The following is a 24,899-nucleotide window of genomic DNA, read 5'->3' as shown; positions in this document are numbered from 1 at the left end:
GACAGCTATTTTGGTTTCTGTTTCAAATAAAACAAGAATGAAAAACTGAATTAGCATCCTGGCTTTGTACACATGTTTTCATGGCAGGTTCTGACCAATCTGCATTTTTGAAATGAGTTGGATGGCAGTGTCCTCACTATGCTGTTGTAGTGGTTGGGATTCAATTCTGCCAGTTGTGTTAGACCATGTAGGGTTTTGTGCTGTTAAACTATTAGTCAGGGATTGTGGTCTCTTTCAGCTAAGTACCACTTTAAGCTGTGTGTTTAAAGCTGTGGTAAAACATAAACTGGGTTCTTTGGAGCAGAAAGAAAGCACACAACCTCTTTGCCACTACTTGTTGGAGTACTGTGTGTGGGTGTGTGTGTGTGTGTGTGTATGCACGCACAAAGCTTTTTATACCTGATCTTTTTTTTTTCAATATCCAGTGTCATCAGCGAATGAACAAATAATAAAGTAGAAAAGCACTCGTCACAATTGTCTGTACTTCCAAACAATTGTTAAGTTACAAAGGTGTAATGATTTGAACTGAATAATGGGCTTGAATGATGGCATAGAAATAATCATAAATTATTTGGGAGCCTTTATGTGCTTGTATACATGTTTGCAGATGGAATACTTAAACGTATTTAATTGATTACAACTGAACCAGAATTTGCACAGGTGTAGTTTGTTATTTTCAATCAGTGAGATTTAATCACAAGACAGGCTTTCTCGCAAGAGCTTCACTCTAACAACAGAAAAGCAATCGCAATTAATGAGGTATCAGCTTTCGGAGTAAAATTGTAGCCTAATAGTAAGATCAAAATCAAAGCGGTAAAACTGGAACTGGATCGATGGATTTATTCTGACACTAACAAAGATGTCAGTTTCATACAAAAGGAAGAGTATCTTGTCAACTATAGTTGGTTATGTGCTGATTTGTGTGTTGAGATATTATAATCAATGCCATGCATTTGCCAGTGTGCCCAATAGTTAGTTATTGTGGCCAGATATTACAGTTAACATGTCTGCTATTATGTACAGTACAGTTTTGTTCATATAGTGTATGTCCACAAGTTTATTTACCATTAGTGCTGCCTTTGCAACTTTTTGTGTGGGAATTACTATAGCATGCTCATCAGTATGAATTTGGATTTGCTTAAGCAACGTGAGCATCTGTGTAAACGACAGTAGCAACAGATCAGATTTGATCTTCAGGCCGGCCAGAACAGGTGAATAGGATAAACATTTTAACAAACCTCCACAGTTGATTACTTACATGACATTTACACAAGTCTATAATATTTTTAAGTTGTGAAACACACCTCTCCTCTCCCTTCCAAACAATAGCTACCCCCCAGATACTCAATAATACGACATAATGTTGTTACTGTAATGTAGAGATAGAGCTCGGTTAAAACTTTATGGATGAAAGATACAGATTAATAACTCATCACTCTGAAACTCTTGCTCCAACCAAACTGGTCGGCAACATGTACAGGTGAAACAAAGCCGTGTTTGCTTCTCACTGACCCGCCCTTCTCTGCTTCTGATTGGCTATTACCGACTTTTCGCTGACCTGCCCATCTCTGCTTCTGACTGACTGGTAGTCCTTAACTAGGAACTGCGAGTGTGCAACTCCCAACAAAGATCATTCAGAGACAAGATGTATCACTCCATAGCTAAAACGAAGCCTTCAACACAGGGGGAAAAGAGGAGCTGCAGCAATGTGCAGTATGATGAAAAAAAATATGGTGTTTTTTGAAAATTAAACCATGTAAACCTGTTCTGGTACAACCCCTAAATAAGATTTTGAACCTGAAAAGCATAATACCACCTCTTAAAATATGCACGAGGTAATATCTAAGGCTAACTTCTGAAAACGCTCCAAGCTAAAACAACAGCACTCCCTGCTTTTCTAAATGTATATAATATAATTTTTAAATGTACAAAAGCATCGTAGCAGGCTTTCTTTCTGACACTCTCTCCTTCCGTATACACACATATACTATGTGTACACCACACACTCACACCCACACACACACACTTTATGATTTTAGCTAAGGTATAACAATCACCAAACTGCCAATCCCTATTTCAACTTCCCATTTCATGTGCTAGATGGAAGTGAACTTCGATGAAAAGACTGAGGCTGTTCACTCCAATTTTCTGAGGACTCCTCCAGCTTAATTGGTCAAGCTCTTATCCCTCAGCCCACCTCGGCTTAGCCCTGGAGGAGATTTTCTCCGCCTATACCTCTGCCTTCATTTCCTCCCCCCACCCCCAACCCCAACCAGTAATCGTAAGAGACTGATGGGGGACAAAAAGAGTTACACTCGCTCTCTCTCTCCGTCACTGCTCAGCCTCCCTCAGGCAAGAGAGTCATTGCTGGCTAGATGGTTAATGAACGTCGTGTTCGTTTGTCACGCTTATCAATCACCGCATGTGTAGGTGTCATTTCGACATGTCTCCTCATCTGCCATTGTTGTTGATGATGTTGTTTCCACACCATGTGATTGTACCTGAGACATGGTGCAAAGAAAGCTAAAGGTGAAACCTGAAATGTAGGTGTGTGTGTGATAACAGCTTAAAATGCTGGGAAATAATATTGAATCCATGTGGGGAATGGAAGGCTGTGTATTTTAGTAGTTTGTATTCATCGTTCTTTGTGTAAAATTACTCCTCCTCCTCCTCTTCTATTTATTTGTCTACAGGGGTCATAAAACCAGGTGGATCCTGGGAATATTCAGCTGTTACGAACTTTGAAGGTGAACACATTTTTTTGTGCTTTGACATAGTTTTTAGGTGTTTTCATTTTCAAATACTCGCTACTAAAATATGCTGGTGAGGTTGCGGTGTCCTTTATTTTCCCCAAAAGAACCCTTACAGTGTTGCGTCATTTACCTATCATTTGAATGCCTGCATTTCCATATTTAGGCAATCAAAAAATCCATTAACATTTTCCAGTCGCACTCCGATGAGGAAATGTTTGGCGCTGTGGCAGAGTGTCCATCCTGCAGCCCAGCGGGCAATGGACTTTCTACCCACCCACACCCCACCCACCCTCTGCGACTCCTGTAGGAGGCCAGAAGCACTGCTAGGAACGTTCATCCCTGGATGAGTGAGCCCAGTGGATGCTCACAGGATGATACACTCTCTGGGCAGCAATAAAAATGACATAGGATGAATAGCTAATTAGCTGGCTCACAAATGAACAACTAACTCTTTTACTCAGTCAGTTCAGTGAGGAAAATGTTTTAGAATACAGAATCAGTTCACACAAGGAAAGAACAATAACTTGATAATGCACTCAAGTGGAGCGGTGAAGATGAATTGGATTGGTATGATTGCCCAGACAGCAAAGCTTCTTTGGAACATCCACATCTCTTCCTAACTATTCCTTTAAGGAGTGCTATGTAGGATTTCTACTGCGCTATCGTGCAAAAATGGCCACATTCTATCTGTGGGGGTTTGATAGGATTGTTGCATATATCTTTGTTTTACTAGCTTGCTATCATGTTTCTTCTATTGTGAAAATGCAACTCTGAACACACCTCACGTTAAGGACTGTTCCAAGAAGTCCACATACTGTGCAGCAGCTGTCTTAATCTAGAGTCATAATATAGGGTGCAGCTTTAATATTAACTCCTCATTATGCTGGTGATGGCCTAAACTCTGAGCAGGGCTCCACATGAGCACTGGCTGCTACAAATCATGTCCTTTAAATCTCTTGCATTATCCCATCTACAGAGAACAAAGAGAATAGCAATCCATGAAATGAAATAGCTGTGCAAACTAATGTGTTTTATCTTGCAAGTGAGCAGGCTATGCAAGAGGTTGACTGCCATATACAGTGCGTGAAATGATGCGTTGCACTGCTGAGTGAGAGAAAGAGGCCAAGTCAGTGTGGAGCTATGAGGGAGAGATTGCATGTCAAAAGATATGTTCCACAGTAATGGACGAGTGTCTGAGAGCTCCTGAAATGATTCACTGGTGAATTCATGCTCAAGTATTAATCAGATAGCACCCGCCCGCCTGTTTGAAGAAAGAACTAAAAAAGACTGTCTTCACATATCGGCTCCCCCAGGAGTACTTATACTGGAAACATTTGTGGAAGAAAAGATGAATTCGACCATTTCTCCACCAATATACCGAGGGAAAAGGCATATCACTTTACTTATGAAGACTGATCCCTGCACAATTTCCCCATCAAAAAGAATGATGAAATCAAATGAAAGCAAATGTGTTACTGTTGTTGGCCAAACAGTAACCTGTTAACAGCAGCACAGTCATTACACAGTTGTTAGAGCGTTTCAGTAAGGCGACACAGAAACTACAGATGAGAGCATCGTGTGGACGAGAGTGCACCCTTTTGCCCCGCAATTGAAATGACCATATTGAGCTCCCATGTAAATGGATTAAAATGGAGAGTCTAAATAGGCTCCTGAGCTGTTGCATGGCCTAGATACAGCAGCTCACTGCAACAACATAAAGTGGTGTACTTTTTTTTGTGTGAGTATGTATGAGATATAATCATGGCTGCCACGGTGTCCCTTGTGACAAATAAGCTCCTCCTACGCCAGGAAGCCTTCTGGAAGACAGTGTTTTACACCTTTTGTGAGGAGTGTGAGTAGTTTCTTAGTTGCAAGTGGAAGTGGAAGCACTGTCTCATGTGCGTACAACCACTGCATCACTTCGAGTTCTCATGGTAAAGAACAGCTTTGCTTTGCCACACACCCTGGATTCTGCTCCCAGAGTGACTCACTGCACAAAGCTGATCACAGCTTGTCTTGAATTACGTGATTGTTTACCAAACAGAAAGCCACGTTATTTATGTATTTGTTTATTTGTCTCAAACTTCAGATCAAATGGGAAGTAATGATTACATTAAAGTGATATCCTCATACCAAACTAGCATTAAATAATTCATGCTGCACAGCAGGGTATGAGCTTCCTGTGAGTTTTGGAAGTCAGAAAGTCATTGTTGAGTCATTGGTATCAATAGCCTAACCTAAATTTGTTATGCTAGTATTCAGAAAATCATACATATTGATTTTATGTCCTACACCTTTTTGCATCAGTATATTACAGAATGAATTCATAACTAAACATGTTCCTTCCATAACTAAATCTGCCGAGACATCTTTACCACAAATGCCACATAAGATCTGTGTGGGGTGACATTTTACACGCACACTTCAAAAGTAAAGAAGATGCATTTGTTGCCGTCCGTCTATGGACACACTCAGCTCTAGTAGTTTCACACACTGGACTGAGCATTTCACATTATTCCGTCTCCCAAATGCCACCAGTGGCTCAGCCTGAAATGAGTTCATAAGGTAATCAGATTGGGACTCTGAATTTCCCCCCTCAGAGGGATCAAAGGCGGACTAATAGTTCCCAATAGTTTTTTTTTTTTTTGCTCTCTTCTACAGTCGCTTCATAAAACCTAAAAGGAGGACACGAAATGAAGAAACAGACAGTTATTTTTTTTTATGCGCACAAGAAGTGTGATGAAAGTCCATCACAAAACCTCCTCAGGGCTTTGGAACAGCTCCAGCTCCCAGGTTCCCCTCATTTTGTGTTTTAGCAGTAACCCATGCAAATCCGAGGCAACTGGGGGGGGATTAAAGGTGTTGTTTATGAGCATGTGGAGGTTGCATCTTGCCACAGAGACGCCGGTCCTTAATGCATGGAGCGGATTTGTCTCCATCCCCTGTCCTTTTGTCCTTGCATGCATTTTTTTATTTATTTTACGTCTCCATTCTGTTAATAATACATGAATGTCCTCTTTCCCTCCCCCTCCCTCTCCCCCCCTCTCCTCCCCTGTAGCAATTATTGAACCCACCACCACTAGTGCTGTCTCAAGCCCAGGTCAGTATATGTCACCATGCTGTACACCAGATCAGCAAAGAGGCCCGCTGCCTCATACTAACCTGAGCTGAAATCCTTTCCTCCATCTTGATTTATTGTCGATTGGCTGGCTGGAATGCCTGCTGGGTGTACAGCTTCATTGTATGTCCTTTTTGTTTATTTTATTTGCATTTTGTCCTTTTTTTTTTTTTTTTTTTTTGTTTGTTAATTTTGGGTTGGCTTCTACAGCCTGGCTACATACTGTATACCTCCTGCAGCCTGTGTCATCACGCCCACCCTCCTTTCCTTTCATTACAACCCTGCCTCTGCCACCACCACCCCCATGTGGAGCAAATAGTAGTGTCATCAAAGTGGCTCTTTCATAGGCCTCTGGGTCTGATGCTTTTCATAATGCTGATGGCTTCTTCTTCTTCTTCTTCTTCTTCTTCTTCACTTTCTCACCACCGACACCACCTCTCCTCTGCTCCTTAGTGCTACCTAAATGCAGTGTACATCAAAGGCAGGAAGCTGTTGGTGGCAAAGACCCTTGTTTTGTTGTTTGCAAGATGGAATCTCTGCTGTCTTTGTACTTTTATCACTCTCTTTCTGTCTCCCTCTCTTCTCTCTCTCTGTGTCTTAATCTTCCTATATTCCCCCATCTCCTCTCTCTCTCTCTCTCTGTTCTGTTCTCTTTCTAGAACAATCAGTTGGCTCTCTGCCACCCTCTTTAACCTGATCTCCTGCTAGAGCTATTGTCGGCGCTACACTGTCAATGTCGCTCCCCCATCCACACACACACACAGACACACACAGACACACACAAACACACAGACACACACACACACTGTATTCTGCCGCTTCCACATTCCAGCCCAGAGTAATCCCGTCTGCCTGGTCGTCTTTTCTCCCTCTCTAATGGTTTTAAGCAAGTCACAGAATGTAATCTCTCATGCTGGTTACATTATTTTTGCTTAATACTGTTCGCGCACTCAGAAACATGCAGACAAAACCTTTCACTGGCACAAAATGAAAACATGCTGAAGAATTCAAACATTCTCAGATGCACCTGCGCTTACAGTACACACAGAATCACACGTGAGGATTCATATTGTAAGATGAATCTGCTGAAGATTTTTATGACTTTTCCTCCAGCGCTGTGGATAGAAGCCATGGTTTTCATCTTGCGTTTTATGGAGACACAGCCCTGGATTAGCACGAGCTCGCTTGCACTCCCTACCTGTCTATCTGAGCTGAATATAATTATCCATGGAGATTCTGTCAGATAACAAGTTAAAATAAGCTCAGCGGCAACGAACAGTCCTGGCATGGCCCTGAACTCTCATTTGATGTAACGCTTGCAGAACAAATGACAATTTCATGGTCCAAAGGAACACCAGTGATTTCAATCGTGGAGATAAACTCACTCAGCAGCCCACTGTTCTTGTTTTGTTCCAAGTTGTATTTGAAGTTAATTTTTTGATGGTGCCCTCAGTAAGTGGCTTGGCAAAGGGAATTATTTTAGATCCCTGCAAATGGCTGTTTTTCCCAAACGTTGTTTAATCAAGTTTAATAATTAATTTCAACAGTTTATTATCTGCTTTTATTTCACATGGGAATGGGTTTGGGAAGATGTGTTCCCAAAATATGGAGTAAGGTAAGGGAATCCGGAGATCTGTAGTGGAAAAATTGTTCATCCCACAGCACTTGCAGTACATGTTTCAGCCCATTGATCAAAGGAAAATGACAAAACAATTCAAATTACTAAGAGAAAACAACATTAATAAGCAATATCAGTCATTATGCTTTTATATCTAATCTTGCTCTGCCAGTACTAAGCATCAGTTCAGATGGGCCAAGATGTTAATTTATAGGTTAATTAGATCCTATTTCCATGCTTGATATTAGATTGTTTTGACACTGATCTTTCAATGACACAACAGTGGACATCCTTGTGCCACCAGGATAGTTTTCACAATGATCCCAGTTTGCAACTGTATTACTGCACAACAGTAACATTTAAATAATAAAAGTCTGATTATATATTGTAAGCAAGTGTCAAGACTCAATCAGTGGTTGCTTTTAAGGTTAAAAGCAACCACTGATTTTAGTATGTCAGTATACTACTTCTTGAGTAAACTTAATTAAAAAATGTGTAAAACAGAAGATTATTTAAAGTTGATTTGCTAAAACATGCCAGTAGCATGGCCTTTTAAATAAATCTGATAATCTGATTATGGAAGATATACTGTATGTTTGCTAACCAGAAAGCTAGCTAACTATTGAGCTGCATGTGGGATCTGAGAGTTTCACCCGTGACTGCTCTGCAGTATAGACCACAATGCAATAAGTTGTTTGCCTTGAGTTGTGATAAACAACAATTTGAAGCTCTCATCACCAAAACTAAAGAGTAGATGGTTGATACCCTCTGCCCCGGCAGAAGTAGAGATGGTGGATTCATACAGACAGCCTGGGGTTAAAATCAACAACAACATGGACTGGCAATGGCTTTCAGGAAAGGCCGTAGCAGACAGTTCCTATGAGGAAACAGAGATCATTCAGTGTGCGCAACAGGCTGGTGAAAGTCAGCGGTGGCCAGTCCACTGTTCTTGGCTGTAGAGTGTTGGGGAGGCGGCATCAAGGCTAGTGATGCCAGTAAATTTGCTAAGGAAGTTCAGCTCTGTGATCGGGCTGGAACTGCACAGTCTGGAGGCAGTGGCGGAGACGAGGATTACGGACACGATGAATAACCCCTCCCACCCGCTTGATGACGAACTGTGGCAGATGGACAGCACAATCAGCCACCAGCTCATGCCACCAACGAGCAAGACGGTACGCTTGTGCCCACTGCCATCAGACACCACAACATCAACTGTGACCACAGCCTAAGCCAGCTGCCCCCCCCCCCCCAACCCACTCCCACTCAGCCAGACTCGTCACGCTCACTGCTCTCTCTAATCTCTAACTGCTCTAACATCCAGACTCAGTGGTGACTATTTTCTACATCTGTTTATCAATAAGCCATTAATGGCTATACCTGTTATTTTCATAATTGTTGTTATTGTTATTAGTATAGTTTTAAATGCATACTTTGACATTTTAGGAAACGCTCTTATTTGCTTTCCTGATAAAAGTTAGATGAGAAGATTGATACCGCTCTCATCTTGTCATTTGGAAATAGCTAGCCTGGGTCTGTGTGAAGGTAAAAGAAATCCATCTGCCAGCTCATCTCAGTTTACTAATTAACAAGTTTCTCATTTGTTGAATCCATACAAAAACAGAAGTGTAATTAAAATGTAAGTTGATGTGTGGGTAGGCAGATTTTTTTACTTTTACATTTTACTTTTGGGCACAGCCAGGTTTCCACCTGTTTCCAATATTTATGCTAAGCTAAGATAACCACTGACAGTAGCTTCAAATTATATGTAAAATTATAAAAGTCTTCTCATCTAATTATCTGCAAGAAAGCTCAGGAAACATTCAACTGGAGGATAATGAAGTGTACAGTATATAGCTTTTAAATCAAGATTTTACTTATATCTGTATTTTTGACCTCTGACACTTGAATTTCACCAATGGTGGTCACAAAAATCAAATCTTTCCTTTCTTAACTTATCTAATACACGTCATACATAATACAGTTTGTTCTCTCTTGTTAGAGAACCACAGATAGAAATAAAAACCTGTCGTCGCCACTCAGTATTTTTTTATATACTGTGCCATGGAAGTTTACACTGCATTAAACGTGTGCATTACACATAAAATGGCAATACGCCACATTTTTTTGACGATAAAGGTCTTAAGCTCGTTTTATCTTTGGCATATGGATTTGTATGTATTTACTTAAACATAAGGCACCGCTCCAGTACTCCAAAGCTGCTGGCTACATGCCACCCTGTCATCCCAATGAAATGTAGATCTGCGATAACAGCATATGCTCCCACAGGCTTTCACTTTTGTTTATTCCCACAAATCACTTGACAGTAGAAAAACAATGTTCTTAACACTGTTCTGAGTCCCATTTCTTGTCTTTGCGCGGCACAGTGTACAGTGCTGCTGGTTGAAGGAATATTACATGCATTATACATAATGTGTGTGACTCTCTGATTCCCATGTGTCATGTTAACTCCCAAATAAACAAAAGTGTGGCAGCCTGAGTGTAGCTAAGGGAAGATGATCACTCCCCTATTAAACCTGTTCTTAGCTCTCAAATTTCACAATGCGTGATTATATTTATTTTTATCCCTTATCTGGTATAATCAGAACTAATTACAGACGAGGTGACTCTGACGTTGTCATCCTGGAAGCCTGGCATGGGAAGCATTAACTTGACCCTCCCTCCGACACAGCATAAAGTACGAGGCGATAGGAAAGAGAGATTAATGAGTCCATGAAGGTTTTTGTGTCTTGGTAATATTGTGGAGTAGGTCATAAGAGGATCCATGATGGAACAGTCTTTAACAATTGTAAACCATTAATCCAGTATGCTACCCTGCATTTTAACTTGAATGCATATTAGCAGTCAACAGAGTCAAATCAGTATACTGTAGATGTTTTGAAATTTGAAGTCTTACCAGCTTAATGAAGAGCATTTCCTGATTGATTTAAAGCGAGGGCAGGTCATATATCTTTCTTTATTCGAGGTCCAGAGCACAACATCAAAGAGATAATCTACCTTATTAAGTATTCTTCCAAAGTCCAGAATTCAAAAGTCACTCACTCAGCTCCCCAAGGCTCAGGGAGCTGTGTTAATCAAATTATTTTAGTGAGCATGTAAAGCTCCTTTAATCAAAGGATAGCTGGCTAATTTATGTCTGAAATTGGGGTAATGTCTTCTTTGGAAGATTACTTTAAACACCGTTAGGTTTTGCTTTTCCTTTTTCAATTCTTTACTTTATCTGATGTTAGTACAAGATGGACCCTAAGGCACATTTTGTTTGCACGAGGCCTTCTCAATAAATAAACAACTTGGCATTTTTCTCTTAAGTTCTAAATTAATATTCTCTCTTGGCCATCACTTTGTAAATATTAGACTAACTATTACTGGAAAAAGCTCAGAAGCACATTTAGTCTGTCTTTGAAACCATGCAATATGTTACTTTGGTGATTAAATCTGCCGCTGACTGTTTTTCAAAATACTTTTGCAACATTTTCGAACTTTAGCCCTAATACATAATGCATCTTTAGCTGCGTTCATTAAAGTTTAATCATTTCAGCACTTTTTATCATGTTTGGCCTCAGTGGGAATTATTGTGAAAAGGAGAGTAACAGTTTGAAGTAACATTTTAAATTAAAAGTTTTAAGATGTTCACCCAGTTCAACTGATGCACTCCATTGTGGGTGAGAGGAATAGCCAATCTGCAGAGCCTGAATATTGGTTGCTATCAGCTATAGACTTGTAAAGAAGGCAATGTGACTTTGAGATTCACTGTAATTCTTTTTGTTTGAAACTGTTGTCAATAGGGTGTCACATCAAACAAAAGTTCTATTTCTAGTCGCATTTCAGCATGAAAGTCACAACATCTGAGCCAGTGAAATGGAGAAACTGACTCCCATATTCACTAACTCACTGAAAATTGTTTCACATGTTGTAGCTCGTTGCTCTAAAAACACAAAAGCATGTACATTACAATTCTTTTTTACTGAAACTACTAACAATTAATGAACAGAGTGTTCTTGGATCCTGCAGCAGTACATACTAAATTCTTGCAATATATTCTGAAACTTCATGTTCCAGTGGACACAGACCTCTGAAATACTGATTATTATTGATAATCTAAATATTGGGTCATCCTGAATTAACTGGTGGGCCCAGGAAAAAGTAAAATATTCACAATAGTCATAGACAAAAAAACTAAAAGAATATTAAAGGTATCTTTGGCTTTAAGACAGTAATACGTTTTTGCTGCCACAGCATGTCCTTAATTTCCATCAGGATTATTTCTGACATTGTGCTGGTGAACACTGATACTTAAAGATTGATATTGGATTCCTTGGATGTCGTTCAATGAGCTGAATAGATCCGGCTGTACTTTGTTTCACACCAGGCACAATCAATCACACCAATCACTGTCAGTCAGTACACATCACCAATTACGAAACACTATCTTTATCTGTTACACAGTTCTTTTCAAACCAAACTTGGTTCACATCCCATATGTTGTCTTTTCAGACATTTCCTTCATAGTAGATAAAAAGTCTGACACTCTAGGAGACTAAAATAGGTACCAGATAAATGGTTGCTTTTTTCCATCCCATGGCTCTAACTTCACACGCAGCACAGATTCTACCACCTTCTTCCTCCTGCAGCCCTCAAAATCCTCTAAATCAGTTCAGAGTTCCTGAACTTGCAATAAACTAAAAAACATACTAAGGCAGTGTGTGTTTTTTACCGATGTTATGGATAAAGTCTTCATCATGACCTACGCAGGACTCCTCAGCATGGGGAACTGTTAAAGGCCGTGTTTCACCAAGCAACAGCTACAAAAGACACCTCAGTGTTACCAATGCTCATGTATACTGTTCCTTTACATTTCTGTAGCCTGAAGCATGCGCCAGAAGTGCTAGAGTTGAGTTGCGTCAAGTGGCAATTACAATATAGTCACCATTGTGACTACTGACTACTCGGCTTTGTGAGTCACCCCCAGCTAATGGCAGTATAAATACACTGCACTTATGAAATATTCAAGAGGATAGAACATCTCCCACTGATAAGCTTACGTTCGGGTCTAGTCTGTGAGTGGACTGGTACTGTAAATCCTAGAGGACTGGACTACAGTTACACCGCTCAAGAATCCTCTACAGTAAACGGCCCTGCCTCTCTTTACCCAGCGTGCCTGGTGTCAGACACACTGAGCTACCCACAGATAATCCTTTTTGGCAGTGCATTTTCTACCAGCCTTATCAGTTATATGGCGGCGAAATCAAGAGCCGTGCAAACCCCTTCTCCACCCCCCTCTCGCCACCCCAACTCCTGTCCTGTACAGTTTGTTTTGAGGTGATATGCTGACCTTCATTTTACCGAGTGCTAACTCCTACAATCATCTCTGGAAGGACCTGATAAGCAGATGGCATGCCATCTATCACACTTGACCCCTAGATCCCTGGACAATGTAAATCGACGATGGGTTTTTTCCTGTCCAAATGGAAGCCTGTGAGCTTCTCACATTGAAAACCTGTTTTTACAGTAAACTGGTTTGAAAGCACACAGGCTCTGCTCAGGAACAAAAACTGGCATTTTACTCTTAGCTCAACCGTATATTATATCTCATAAATATCTCATAAAAAGTAGGAAAACAAACACCTGCAAAACTCCTCATAATGCACTACATTATACAGGATAGATCCCGCACTTACAGTAGTAAGACCACCAATTATCTCATTTTATAGCACCCTTGAGCTTTACAGCATGATCCTCTGAAATATCAAAGTGTGCCAGTGTTCCCAGAGTTCATTTAATTTATCAACAATTCTCATTCCATATGACAACATTTGCATTACCACACTGTAACAGCATATGTTTTCTGGAAATGAAAGACATTACTTCTGATATTATAATAGCACACAATATGATTGCGTTATGATCTTCTGTTTTCTCACTGTAATTCCTTTTAATGAGTGTGAATCAAGGGAAGTGTTATTTTTGCTATTTGGCTGATTGGTACTCAGTCGTTTGTGTGATATTAGTCATTACGGGTTAGGTTCTCTTCTGCTGTGGCTGCCTGAGCTTTTTATTACAGTCCCCTAAAACACATTGTGAGTGCTAATACTGATTAGTTAAATGTGGGAAACGCCAACAATGAAATAGATTTTCTGTTTTACTATGCTGGGAAGGGTGCTCTAAACCAAAGTGATGTCTCTTTATTTGCGTTGGTTATTGAATAATGAAACACTTAGGATATGCTTCAAAAAAGAAAACTTTTTTTAAAATCCAAGGTAACACAGAAATTAATATTGATTGTGCAATTGTTACTTTATACAAAACAATTGATGATACATGGTATGGACCAGTATCTCTCAGAATTACATTCATTTTGGATGATTTAAACCTCAAAATTTATTTCTAATTGCAGAGTTCAGTGCCAATTCAGGAAGGAGTGTGTCCTATATGAACCTAAGCAGATTATGAAGGGTGAGAAGATCGGTGGTGGATTCACGTAGCACATTGGACATTGTAGTTGCGATACACAGTGTACTGTCCTGCTTGTGTGTCTCAGGTGTAGACAAAAATACTAACTCCACACTAGACTCAGTTAAAAGCATCCAATCTCCATTGTGTTTGTACTGTTCTATTTTGCCACCTGGTCCAGGAATTAACTAGCATTCTTCCTGGTTTACATCTGAGGCTGATATTTTTCATGAAGTACCATAGGTGATCACTAGGGGTAACCAAAGTCTAATCAAACTATAAAGGAAGGAATCTCTGTTCGCATATCTCAAGAACTATTCATCCGATTGACTTCACACATGGTTGACCACAGGGGGTGCAGTGTCCAATTTAGTGCAATTGACATGCACACATGTGACAAGTTGATACTACTACACCATGAATAAACAAGCAGGGCGGAGATCAGAGCTGTACCGTTACAGCCATTCAAAACAGTGTTATGTGAGCCTGTGTTTAATTCGACGTGTATCTGATCGACCAGCTAGGACGTATTTTAGTGAGAAATATTTTTGAAAAGTCTCCAGTCATCCAAATACAGCAAATACAGTTTTATGGATTATATTGATGCCGAATTGACAAGAAGATTGTCGACATAGTATGCCTTTCATCTTGTGTTTCTAGAGTAATGTGTTTTTGCGGACACATAAGGAATTGTTAAAATTTCCTATTTCTTAAAGGGAGTTTGGCGTAATATTTTTAAGTCAAACTTATAATACTACCGTATATGTATATCTTTTTACATTTTGTCACCACTACAGAAACACTACATAACTGCTAAAGTGTCATAAGGTTGACTGAGGTTTGCTGCAATTATTTATTGATTTGATTAATGGTTTAAAGTCTAATAAAGTGTGTTTGTATTTGTGATTGCCAGAGCCATGGCCACACAGCCAGCTTAAAAGTGGTAACCTTCTGCACTTACGCCTTTCCTTAGTTTATGCTGTTATTTTTCCTTAGGATTGGTTTCTATATTTTGACACATTATACATACATTTGTTGCAAACATTTATTTAGATACAAATAACATACAGGACACTTGGTTTGTTTCACATATATATATACTTTATTTAGTTGACTGTACAAAGGTATTTTTTTTGGATCATGCACAATTAGCTACTTATGTCTTTCTGTTTTTATAACCACTGGCTTACCAGTGTTGGGGATTCCACACCCTGGAAGTATTCATACAGTCTGCTGGCTTAAAGGGTGGCGTCTGGAGCGGGAGCAGCATTATAGGGGAGGTGGCCCAATTGGGCACCACCACTGCTTGTTATGTCTGGGGGGACATAACAAGGGGTAGCTTCATGCTCTCCTAGATATTTTGAGTTTTTATTTATATTATATTAAGTATTTTGTTTGATTAATGTTAAGTAAGATTTCTTTTATTTTGAAATAATTATTCAGTTGGTTTTGCTGTTGTTTTGTAGTTTATGTAGTAGTGTTATTGTTAGTCTCCCCCTGTGTATCAAAACGGGTCTGATCAGCCAGTATAGAAGTCCCCTTTGTTTCTCTTGTAGTAGGTCAGTTGTATTTTTGAGTTTGTTATGTTCAGAGCTTCAGTTACGGTCTGTTTATTTGACCTCTTTTATGGGCCCAAACTTTATCTTTATTTGTTGTAATGATTTTTGGGGGGAAATAAAAACCCATCCATCCATTCATCCATCCATCCATCCATTCATCCATCCATCCATCCATCCATCGTCAACCGCTTATCCTGTGTACAGGGTCGCGGGGGGCTGGAGCCAATCCCAGCTGGCATTGGGCAAAAGGCGGGGTACACCCTGGACAGGTTGCCAGTCCATCGCAGGGTGAAATAAAAACCCTATATTTTGAAATTTTCTTGTGCCTTACTGCTTGGTCCCTCACAGTATTGATTAGTGATGGTGGCTGATCAGATCAGCTAATTGTGTTAAAAACATGATCTGTGTGTACAGTTTTAATTACTGTTTTTCAATACACTGGCTCCTAATTGTTGATTGTATACTGTTTTGCCTTCATACAATGTAACTATCACATAAATAAAAGTTTTTCTGGCTTGTGCTCAAATTAGACACACAACTTTTTAGGCTGCTTCCCACGAGCAGTTCAAAACAAGTATGTCTCATATAAGCACAAATCTTTTGAGCAAATATAACCACTCAAATTATCCAAACTGAATATCACACCTCAAAAACAGGCACGTTATGAACGGGCTCTGCGCTAGTAACTGCAAATTCACTTCTTTATTAAACCAAAAAAACTGAAAGTGAAGAAAGCAAGGATTTTACAAATGTTGACACTGGAAGTTAATAAAACAATCCAATATTGATATTCTTATCAGGTTAGGAAGCATCTTACAGTATGAGGTGGAACACATAAATCCTATAATATGTGTTAATGTAAAATTATTTTAAGCATTGGGATAATGCTCTCCTGCTTTAGCACTAATACAGAATATCCTGACATATCTCTGATTACTGACTCTCACAGAGCATTCAGAAAACATTTTAGACTCCCACAAAGGTCCACTTACCTCTCTTCCCTCAAATCCTAACTATATTAGATTAGTATCCATATTTCATGGGCCTTAGCCTTCGCTGTTCCTCCCTACCTCTGCAAAGCCTAATTTTTAGGACTGCTTTTCACCTGTTCGTCAGTGTCTGATATAACCCCCCCCCCCCCCCCCCCCCCGTCAGCAGATTATTCTACTTACCCCACATCTCTGTCACTGAGTCTCTCTCTGTTTCCAGCTCTGTCGTTCCATTGCTCCCACATGTACTGCTCTCCTCTCTGTCTCTGATTATCTCTCCCACGTCGCATCTCCTCTGGAGTGTCGGCCATTAAATGCAAACCTGGTCGTGCTGTCAGTCCCACGCACACACAGTAGAAACACAGTGGCACACACCCAAACCGTAATAACTGTCTCCAGAAGAACAAGAAAACTATTTCACAGACTTCACTTTTTCGTTTGTTGATCTTCCATGGATATTTCTCACCATTTGTGAGAATAATATTGGTGGTGGGTATTAAAACTGAGACCTGTCAGAGCCTTTCTAGTTTTTAAATTGTGCCAGAGAATCTTCTTTCTTTTATGTGTTTATTCCCACCTCTTATTTGAGCTCTTGTTGCAGGCGGCGCTTTTATCCCTGTCGCTGTCACTTATATTTTCTTTTTCTAGCGTAACTTCTCAGAGTTTGCAGATCAACAAATCTCACACATCTACCACTGTACCCGGAAGATCAAAGCACATTATGCATTGTAGTGCTTTCAGGTCTGTGACATCCTTCCCCATTTTTGATGTTGTATTTACAACTGTTTTTCGAAACCTGCATTCTTACTCTTGAATCTAAAGTTTGGCTAATAAGAAGAAAAGACCGCAGAAGGGAAGTTACTGTTAAAGGGACAAGGAAAGTGTTTTTTTTGTCAATTCAAATGTTTTTCCAACTTTAATTGGCCCTCTCGCCACAGCAGTCAGGGTGATTAATAAGACAATTCAGTTGGAAAGACGGGTTTTGATGCTCCCAACAACAGGCAGGACTCTGCAGTTGCTGTGTGAGAGCTGGAGCAGAAAATGGATAGTCATTTCCTTTTATGGCCACGAAAGGCTGCTGTAGAGATTCAGTCTTGGTGTATAATTGAGACACCAGGGTATATTCTCTTTCTGGACAGACTCTAATGGTTAGTGCATTAAGAAGGATGATTGAAGAAAGCCACGCACTTCTAGTAGAGGCCACGGTAAATCAGAAAAGATGGCTTTTTGGCCAACTTGTAGATTGCAGTGGGTTCACACTGTGCAGTGCTTTAGGTCTTCCCTCTCTCTCATCTCTGGTGAGAGCACTCTTCAGCAGAGTTAAATGGGTGTAATTTTGAGGGAAAAGAGAGAAACACTTTTAGTAGTAATGGAGAGAAGGCTGTGGACATGTTGTCATTGCCCTTGGAAATACAGTAAATGTACTCTTCAGGCCTTACTCGGTTGTTGGGAGGCTCCTCTCTGCATCACTCTCAGGTTTTGTATTCAGCTCTTGAGGGATGAGGAGCTGAGGAAGTGGCTTTCATTAAGACATCAGCTGACATCAGCTGGACCCTGCATATTCAGTCAGACCTGCAGGTTTAAGGTGAATCATCCTGCAAAAACCCAGCCTCACAACAATTTTTGTCTTTTAACAAAAACTCACATTTTAGTCATTTTATTATTGTCAGTTTTCTCCTCGTTTTAGTCAACAAAAGAACAAAAGATGTTTTAGTTTAGTTCATCGTTTAATGTTTATGTGTTAAAATTCTGAGGCTACCCCTGGCCGTCGTCTTTGTTGTGTACAGTTATCATGGTTACACATGTTTTGCTATCACTAGGTTAGCAGAAAGAGTGCTGTTTATTTGTTTATACCAGAATGTAATGGTTAGCGCACACAGTGCCCATGTCACACTGCCATAAAACAATAGTCAGTCTCCTTAGTAAATGCAGTTGTCATTTCTATACTTGACCTTCTACCGTCACCAAATCTCACGGGTCACAGATTTCAATGTAACACCAATCACTCACTGTCATTCCTGCTCTTTTAATGCTGCTACCTGAGCTCTCCACTGCATGCATTGTATTCTTTCACATGTTCACTACAACAGTGACCCACAGTCTGGGTCTAGCTTAAGACTAGCAGTGAAAACATCCAATAACGTTAATGCAGTGACATTCGTTTAGCAAACATCTCTGTAGTTTTGATGGTTGACTGCCAAAATAAATCCTGCACTTATTCATAGCAATTGCTTCTAAACATGAAAGATAGCCAACTGAATTTCCACATCCCGAAATTAACACTTTAACATTTTGCTTACCTTTTTAGATATGTCAGTGCTGGCCTTTATGTTTTTGTCATTGGTCTCAGCTGTTTTGTTACTATTTTGTGTCATTTTCAGTGGGATTGTATATAAATGTGATCCATCTGTTACTTTTTTCCTTTCAGAAACAGGTTATGATAGTTACATTACTTTGTACGGAAACAGAAGTTAGTTCAGTCATTTGTTCATTCATCACCTTTTGAAATAATAGTTAAGTTTCTATTTGCCATAAATTGACATGGCATTTAGTTATACTTCTTTAGTCCTGTTGTCGACTGGCATAAAAATGCTGACAATGAATACTTTGGGTCATAGTTTTTGTTGAAGAAATGTACACTGCCCCACAATACTGTGAAACACTGAGCATTTATGACAGGCAACTCGCATTTCCAACCATTTCCTGGGAGCTTCACTTTTGACTTTGAGTGTCAGGCCTGGCCAGCTTGTCGTGGGGTTTCATATATATTCATATATGACAGCTGGTTGCCGGCAGATTACTGGTCTTTCATGTGATTGTGCCCGAGGGGCTGAGTCTTTGTTGCTATCCTGATAACACTTAAACCGCAGGAATTCTACCCACCCATGACATGTCTTCTTCACATGTATCTGAATCTTAGAGGGACGGGGTGCCTATATGTCACTCCATGATAAGTGTTGGGAATTACACAGTAATTAGTTTGCCCGTTCTAAACAAACCCTGAGTGACACCGACAGTGGAAGACGCCTGAGGAGTAAAGATACTGTGCCCACTGCCTCCTAAAGCAACCTCTACTAAACCCTTGCCTTCCACATTTGCACAGAAATGATTATTGTAGGATTTGTTTCACTTGTATAAATCAAACATAAAGAGATAATGATAAGCATTTAAGCTGCAGTTATAGTGTCCGTTGCTCAATCATTTTCTTCCCTTCTTAATTCCACAACCAGATGTTTGTGTAGTTTTTGAGTTGTATTGTAACTATTCACAGTCTATACATATCTTTTATATAATTTATGTATATTTTGATGCATGTAAAAAAGCGAATATAGCAAGCAACTTGTTTTTCAACCATATTATTAACTATTACTATGTTTTAACGGAGGGTCATTTGATGTTAAGACAATAGAAATTTGTCATCCATCAGACATTTCGTTATACCATTTATACTGTGGGTGTTTTTTCTTTTAAATTATTTTGGATGTGCAAGATTTTTGCATCAGTATGATGAAGTACCCAAAATCTTTCACTAGATTAGCCAAAATCCATCATTCATAAATTGATTTTATCCATAAAGAGTACCACGATGGAATTTCCTGAAAATGCATTACGACAAGTATTAATATCGGCAAAAAAATTACATTGTGATAAATCCAATCTTATCCATATTGCCCACTTCAGTTGTAAAGTGTGAAATATTATTTCTCCTTCAAACTATACAATGGCAACAGTTTACTTTAAGTCCCCCTCTTTAATGTATACACATTTTGAAATGGTTTATAACCAGTGTTGTTGAGTACTGAGATTACTTTTTGTTGTAACGAGTAACGTAACATGGTAGATCTGCAATTCAAGTACTTTACTTATTTAGTTGTTTTTGTTGTCAAACAAGCAATCCGTTTACCATATTTCCTTGTTCCTTTTGTCGTCACAAAAAAATAAAAATAAAAATACCCAACACATTCACACTCTTTCTGTTTCTTTCCTACTTCTTGAAGGGTAGCTGCGTACTAGAGGAAGATTTCCAATCCTACTGTTGTGTCAGTGCACATATGTAGCTCAGCTAGCAAGATGGCAGAGGACAGCCTTTATGTCGTAGAAGTAAGTATCTAAGCATTAACCTAGTTTCCTGGTTGCATGTTGAAATATGATGTAATGTGAGGCCCTTGTTTTATTGTTTTGATACAGGCAGCTCAGCCTAATATGACTCCGCCCAGTTGTCAGGTTCCAGAGATGCTCACAAGTCTTTTAGCTAGAGTCCAAGTCAAGTCTCAAGTTACTCGTGGTTATAATGAATGTTGCTGCTGCGTTCAATCCAGGCTGCTTATAACACTGCATAGCTATAAGGGATTCTGTAACTGTAACCGGTTTTTCACTTACAGAGTATAACCATATAGCCTAATGTGAAATGCAATTAATGCCAGCTTACCCCAGACTCTCAAACCCAGTGTAACGTTAACTAAATAAAACTGTAACGTTACATGATCAACAATAAATCTGTAACCTGTTTTTCACTTACAGAGCACAACCATGTAGACTATATGTACAATGCCTCTACTAATGGCATTAGTACAATGCAACTAATCACTATAAACTAATGTTACTGTAAGTCAACACATTCCCCAGACTCTCAAACCAGTGTAACATTAACTGAATAAAACATTAAATGATCAACAATAAACCAGTAACCTGTTTGAACCCAGCGTTAATAATTAACCTGATGGCAGCCAGCGGGACATAAATGATTACGTTTATCGAACACCACAAGTTTGGCAAGCAAACAAACGCTCGTTCATGTTTTTATAACGAACGAAAGTCGGAGTTAATAACCTCCCGTAGGTCGTAGCTAAAGCAAGAAGCAAGCTAACGTTAGATGGCCAATGCTGAGCTAAACACGTTGACTAACCTCAGGTTACTAACCTATTTTGCATTCAGCACTTCTTTCTTTGGGCCTTATTGTATGACGTTTTAAAGCCAAAGTTTATGATGAATGACACAGCAGCTGCCGGTGTTTGTTGCCCTCTCGCACGTGTGGCTGCATGCAGCAGTTACTACGTGTTACGCAGGCAGGTTATAGGTAACAAAGGTAGGGGAATAACAGCCAGCTCATCAGACGAGTTCGAGTCAAGTCTGAAATCTTTTGAGGACAAGTCTCAAGTCGAGTCTGAAGTCACTGTGTGTGCGATATAAGTCACACTCAAGTCCGAGTCTCAAACTCGAGTCCCCATCTCTGTCAGGTACCCTCGGTTTCTATTTACTTTCTTGTACTTCAAATAATTCAACTATTTTCATTGCAGTTGAATTGCAAAAATACATTACATTTTGTATGAACTTGTTATGTGCATTGACTCCTAGTACCCTCTTGATATATGTTTACTTGTAATCAAATCCAACGCTGTTTATAACACAGTTTAATATTGGCAGCTATAACTCCTCTGTGGGCACACATAAGTGGAGGCTGCTGTTTAAACAGATAATGAATGACAAATATAGTGAAACACTGTTGTATCAACTTATATGTGTTGATAAATACTGCCCATTAATAAACACTTAAAAATGTCCTTATAGCTACGTACAACATTTATGCACATATAAACAGTGAATATAAATACATTTAAAAAGGAAATGTGTCAAATTGAGTTCAGCCAGCTTGATAACATGCACTGGCTTTAGCAGCTTCACTTAAAAAAAAGAAAATTACTTGTGGGCATAACAGGTTTGTTTGGGGCTCACCTGAGTTGAATTCCAGTGTTCTACACTCGCTCCATCTATTGAACTTGAACTCCTACCTACAACACTTGCATAAAATTGCCTTGTCGGTCATCAGAGATGTGACTGTATTGGCTACTGTATTTGATTCTTCGCAATCATCCAGCTTTGGTTGAAACAGAATTCAATCTCACCTCACCGCAAACGGCACAATTCTAACCGCATTTGGTCTCCACTATATGCAAGCTCATATTGGAGGAAACATGATAGGAGGACTCACTAGTGCTGTTCTTAAGTTGAGTTTTCCACACTTTCCTATCTCTGTCCATGAAAAGAGATTTCTAAATGAATCCTGTGGACTTCCTGTACTTGTTTCACCTTCAAAAACATTTTGATATTGATTACATGGATCCATTCACGCTTTCCTTATGGCACAGCAAAGATTCTTGGCCTCCATCTTCTCAAATCACACCCCAGACACATCCCCCTCTGTCTTTTCTTTAATTCCTTCTTTACTTTTGTCAAGTGTGATGTCTTCAGTGTCGCCCATTCGCCCTCTCAGGATGAACTCTGGGCTCGGTGCAGCAGTGCTGCAGCACAGTGTTGTTTTACTCTGGCAGACAATTATCTCTGAGACGCCTGAACAGAGAGAGCTGCTCTTCACGACAATTTCCCCCCTACCCTTAAATCAGTCCCCACTGCCCATCACCCACTAAATGGCAAATACACTTGTGTATGCACAAGCACACACATTAAATCGTGCTGACACACACAGGTACCCCTAAAACATTTTCTCTTTTTTCATTTCTCTGTTTATGCTATTAAACCTGTGTGGACTTCCACTTAAGTTCATCTCTCTCACACACACACACACGCTGCTTCAATCACTGTCACAAGCCTCAGGAAAAACCTCTCAATCAGCCCAACAACAGATGACAGTATTTACAATAAACCCACCCTTTAAAAGCTGAGCATTTGCATCGCCTTTCTCTCTGTTTACCGCTGCACAAGTCCTCAAAATCTTTTTTATTGACAAACCACACCTTGAAGACCTTGGAGGTTTTTAAACGCGATTGGAAAAGGTCATGACATTCAGACATGGCATTCTCTTTGGGGAAATGGCTTGGATGTCTGGCCGTTAAATAAGGTTAGTTCCATCGTCTTGATTTCCGAGCCATTTGGTATCCTCGGCATTGCTCAAGAGCGGCCCGCTGTCCGCTCATGCTAAATGCTCTCCAAGTTGGAGTGGTGTTACCGCGTGTGATACACTCCCCTAGAGGGTAATAAAGTGTGCAGCACAGGCTCGTACACACGCAAAACACCCATACTGTATATGCACTTACACGCAAGTATGTTCCCATTGGGTGGTGGTGGTGTGTGTGCATGGATATGTGCATTAGTGGTGGATGGCTGCGGGGTTATTGGTGACAGCTAAAGATATACTTCTTCATGCCTCACACACAAACACTTTTATGCATCCTGCACAGCTCACCACTATCTCCGCTCCCCTCCTCAGTTCTTCTCATTCAGCAGAAGAATTGAAATGCAAGTGCTTAAGGGTAAAGCCTCGAAGGCCCCCACAACAGAAAGCATTAACCCTTTAGTATTCCTCTGGCCTTGCAGCTGATTAGTTATTCAAGGCTTTTGACAAGGATCCACCCTCTTTACAATCACTAATGATGAAGAAAGGTCAGTGAACACGCTGAGATGCCTTTTGGCAAAATAATCTCAGGACTCAATACACCAAGGCTGTATGGACCCCTGAAGTGATAAACGCCCCCTTTTATATGCAAGTCCCCACTTCCTGCTGAATTACTGTAATGTGTTTGAAACAATCAATGGGCTCAGCTACTCACAAGCCAGAGTCCTGTCACCATTGACACTGTTAATTAGCACTGAAGAATCCCAGGCGCTTTTGTCTGAGCACATTTGAAAGACAAGCATATTAGAGAATTTTGCTTTACATTTGTTATTCCTAATGCCGTCTAGCATGGGGAGATCTCAGCGATGGTGGGTGGCTCCCAGTGGGCCTCCAGCCACAGATCTACATCCCAAAATGAAAAAAAATTACTGGAAAAGGGGCTCATGTGATATTAATTTCACCAGAACAGTACTCCATCCTAGCACATATCACAATCAGAGGGATATTCCCTACTTCCATGATAGTTCATGTGTGTTGCTTTTATAAATTAGATTTTAATAGTGTGTAATTTGCTTTGTTTGTTGACATTTGACTGATTGAAATGGGTTTTGAGATGACTAGCAACCCCCGTCTTTGTTCCTAATCAGACCAAACTTTGATTTAGTCTGAACCACACAAAAGAGGATTGATTTATCATTCCTCATCTAATTATAGCCCCATAGTCACTCAATACACTTAACAACAAACATGCCTCCATAAAACATTGCAACATGTACCTTTTTGGAAAAGTGTAATTTTTATGAATATCACTTTTTCCAAAACAATCTATTTATAGTCTATATTTTATCTGTCAACAAATTCCATGAAAGAAAAGACCAAGAAATAACTATAAATTGGATCACTAAACTAAACTAATCATTGCATGTGACATGTTATCTCTGCAGGGCTCCAGATATGACTAATTCTGTTTTTAACATGAAAAATTATTAAATTACAGTGCACCTGTTGCTGAATATTGTTGGACTGAAGCAAGACAGTTGTCA

At 39.8% G+C, this 24,899-nt stretch overlaps 1 protein-coding gene across 3 annotated transcripts in view; it reads left to right on the top strand.

Annotated features, from left to right (window-relative positions):
• Positions 1-24,899, top strand: part of negr1 (neuronal growth regulator 1) — a 155,298-nt gene that overhangs the window by 116,479 nt on the left and 13,920 nt on the right. Inside the window, exons 7-8 of one of the 3 annotated variants that reach the window (XM_038715718.1) lie at positions 2,694-2,747; positions 5,812-5,853. The exons of 1 other annotated variant lie outside the window; for it this stretch is intronic. In XM_038715718.1, the coding sequence (XP_038571646.1) occupies positions 2,694-2,747; positions 5,812-5,853 (96 nt within the window). The remainder of the gene's footprint in view (positions 1-2,693; positions 2,748-5,811; positions 5,854-24,899) is intronic. One more of the 3 variants, XM_038715719.1, reaches the window with a different exon arrangement.

The sequence above is a fragment of the Micropterus salmoides genome, unplaced genomic scaffold (assembly GCF_014851395.1).
Source record: "Micropterus salmoides isolate LMB-PRFRI ecotype aquatic unplaced genomic scaffold, ASM1485139v1 Ms_hic_scaffold_13, whole genome shotgun sequence".
NCBI lineage: Eukaryota > Metazoa > Chordata > Actinopteri > Centrarchiformes > Centrarchidae > Micropterus > Micropterus salmoides.
Note: the sequence above shows the minus strand (reverse complement) of the source record. Positions and strands in the feature narration are given on the sequence as shown.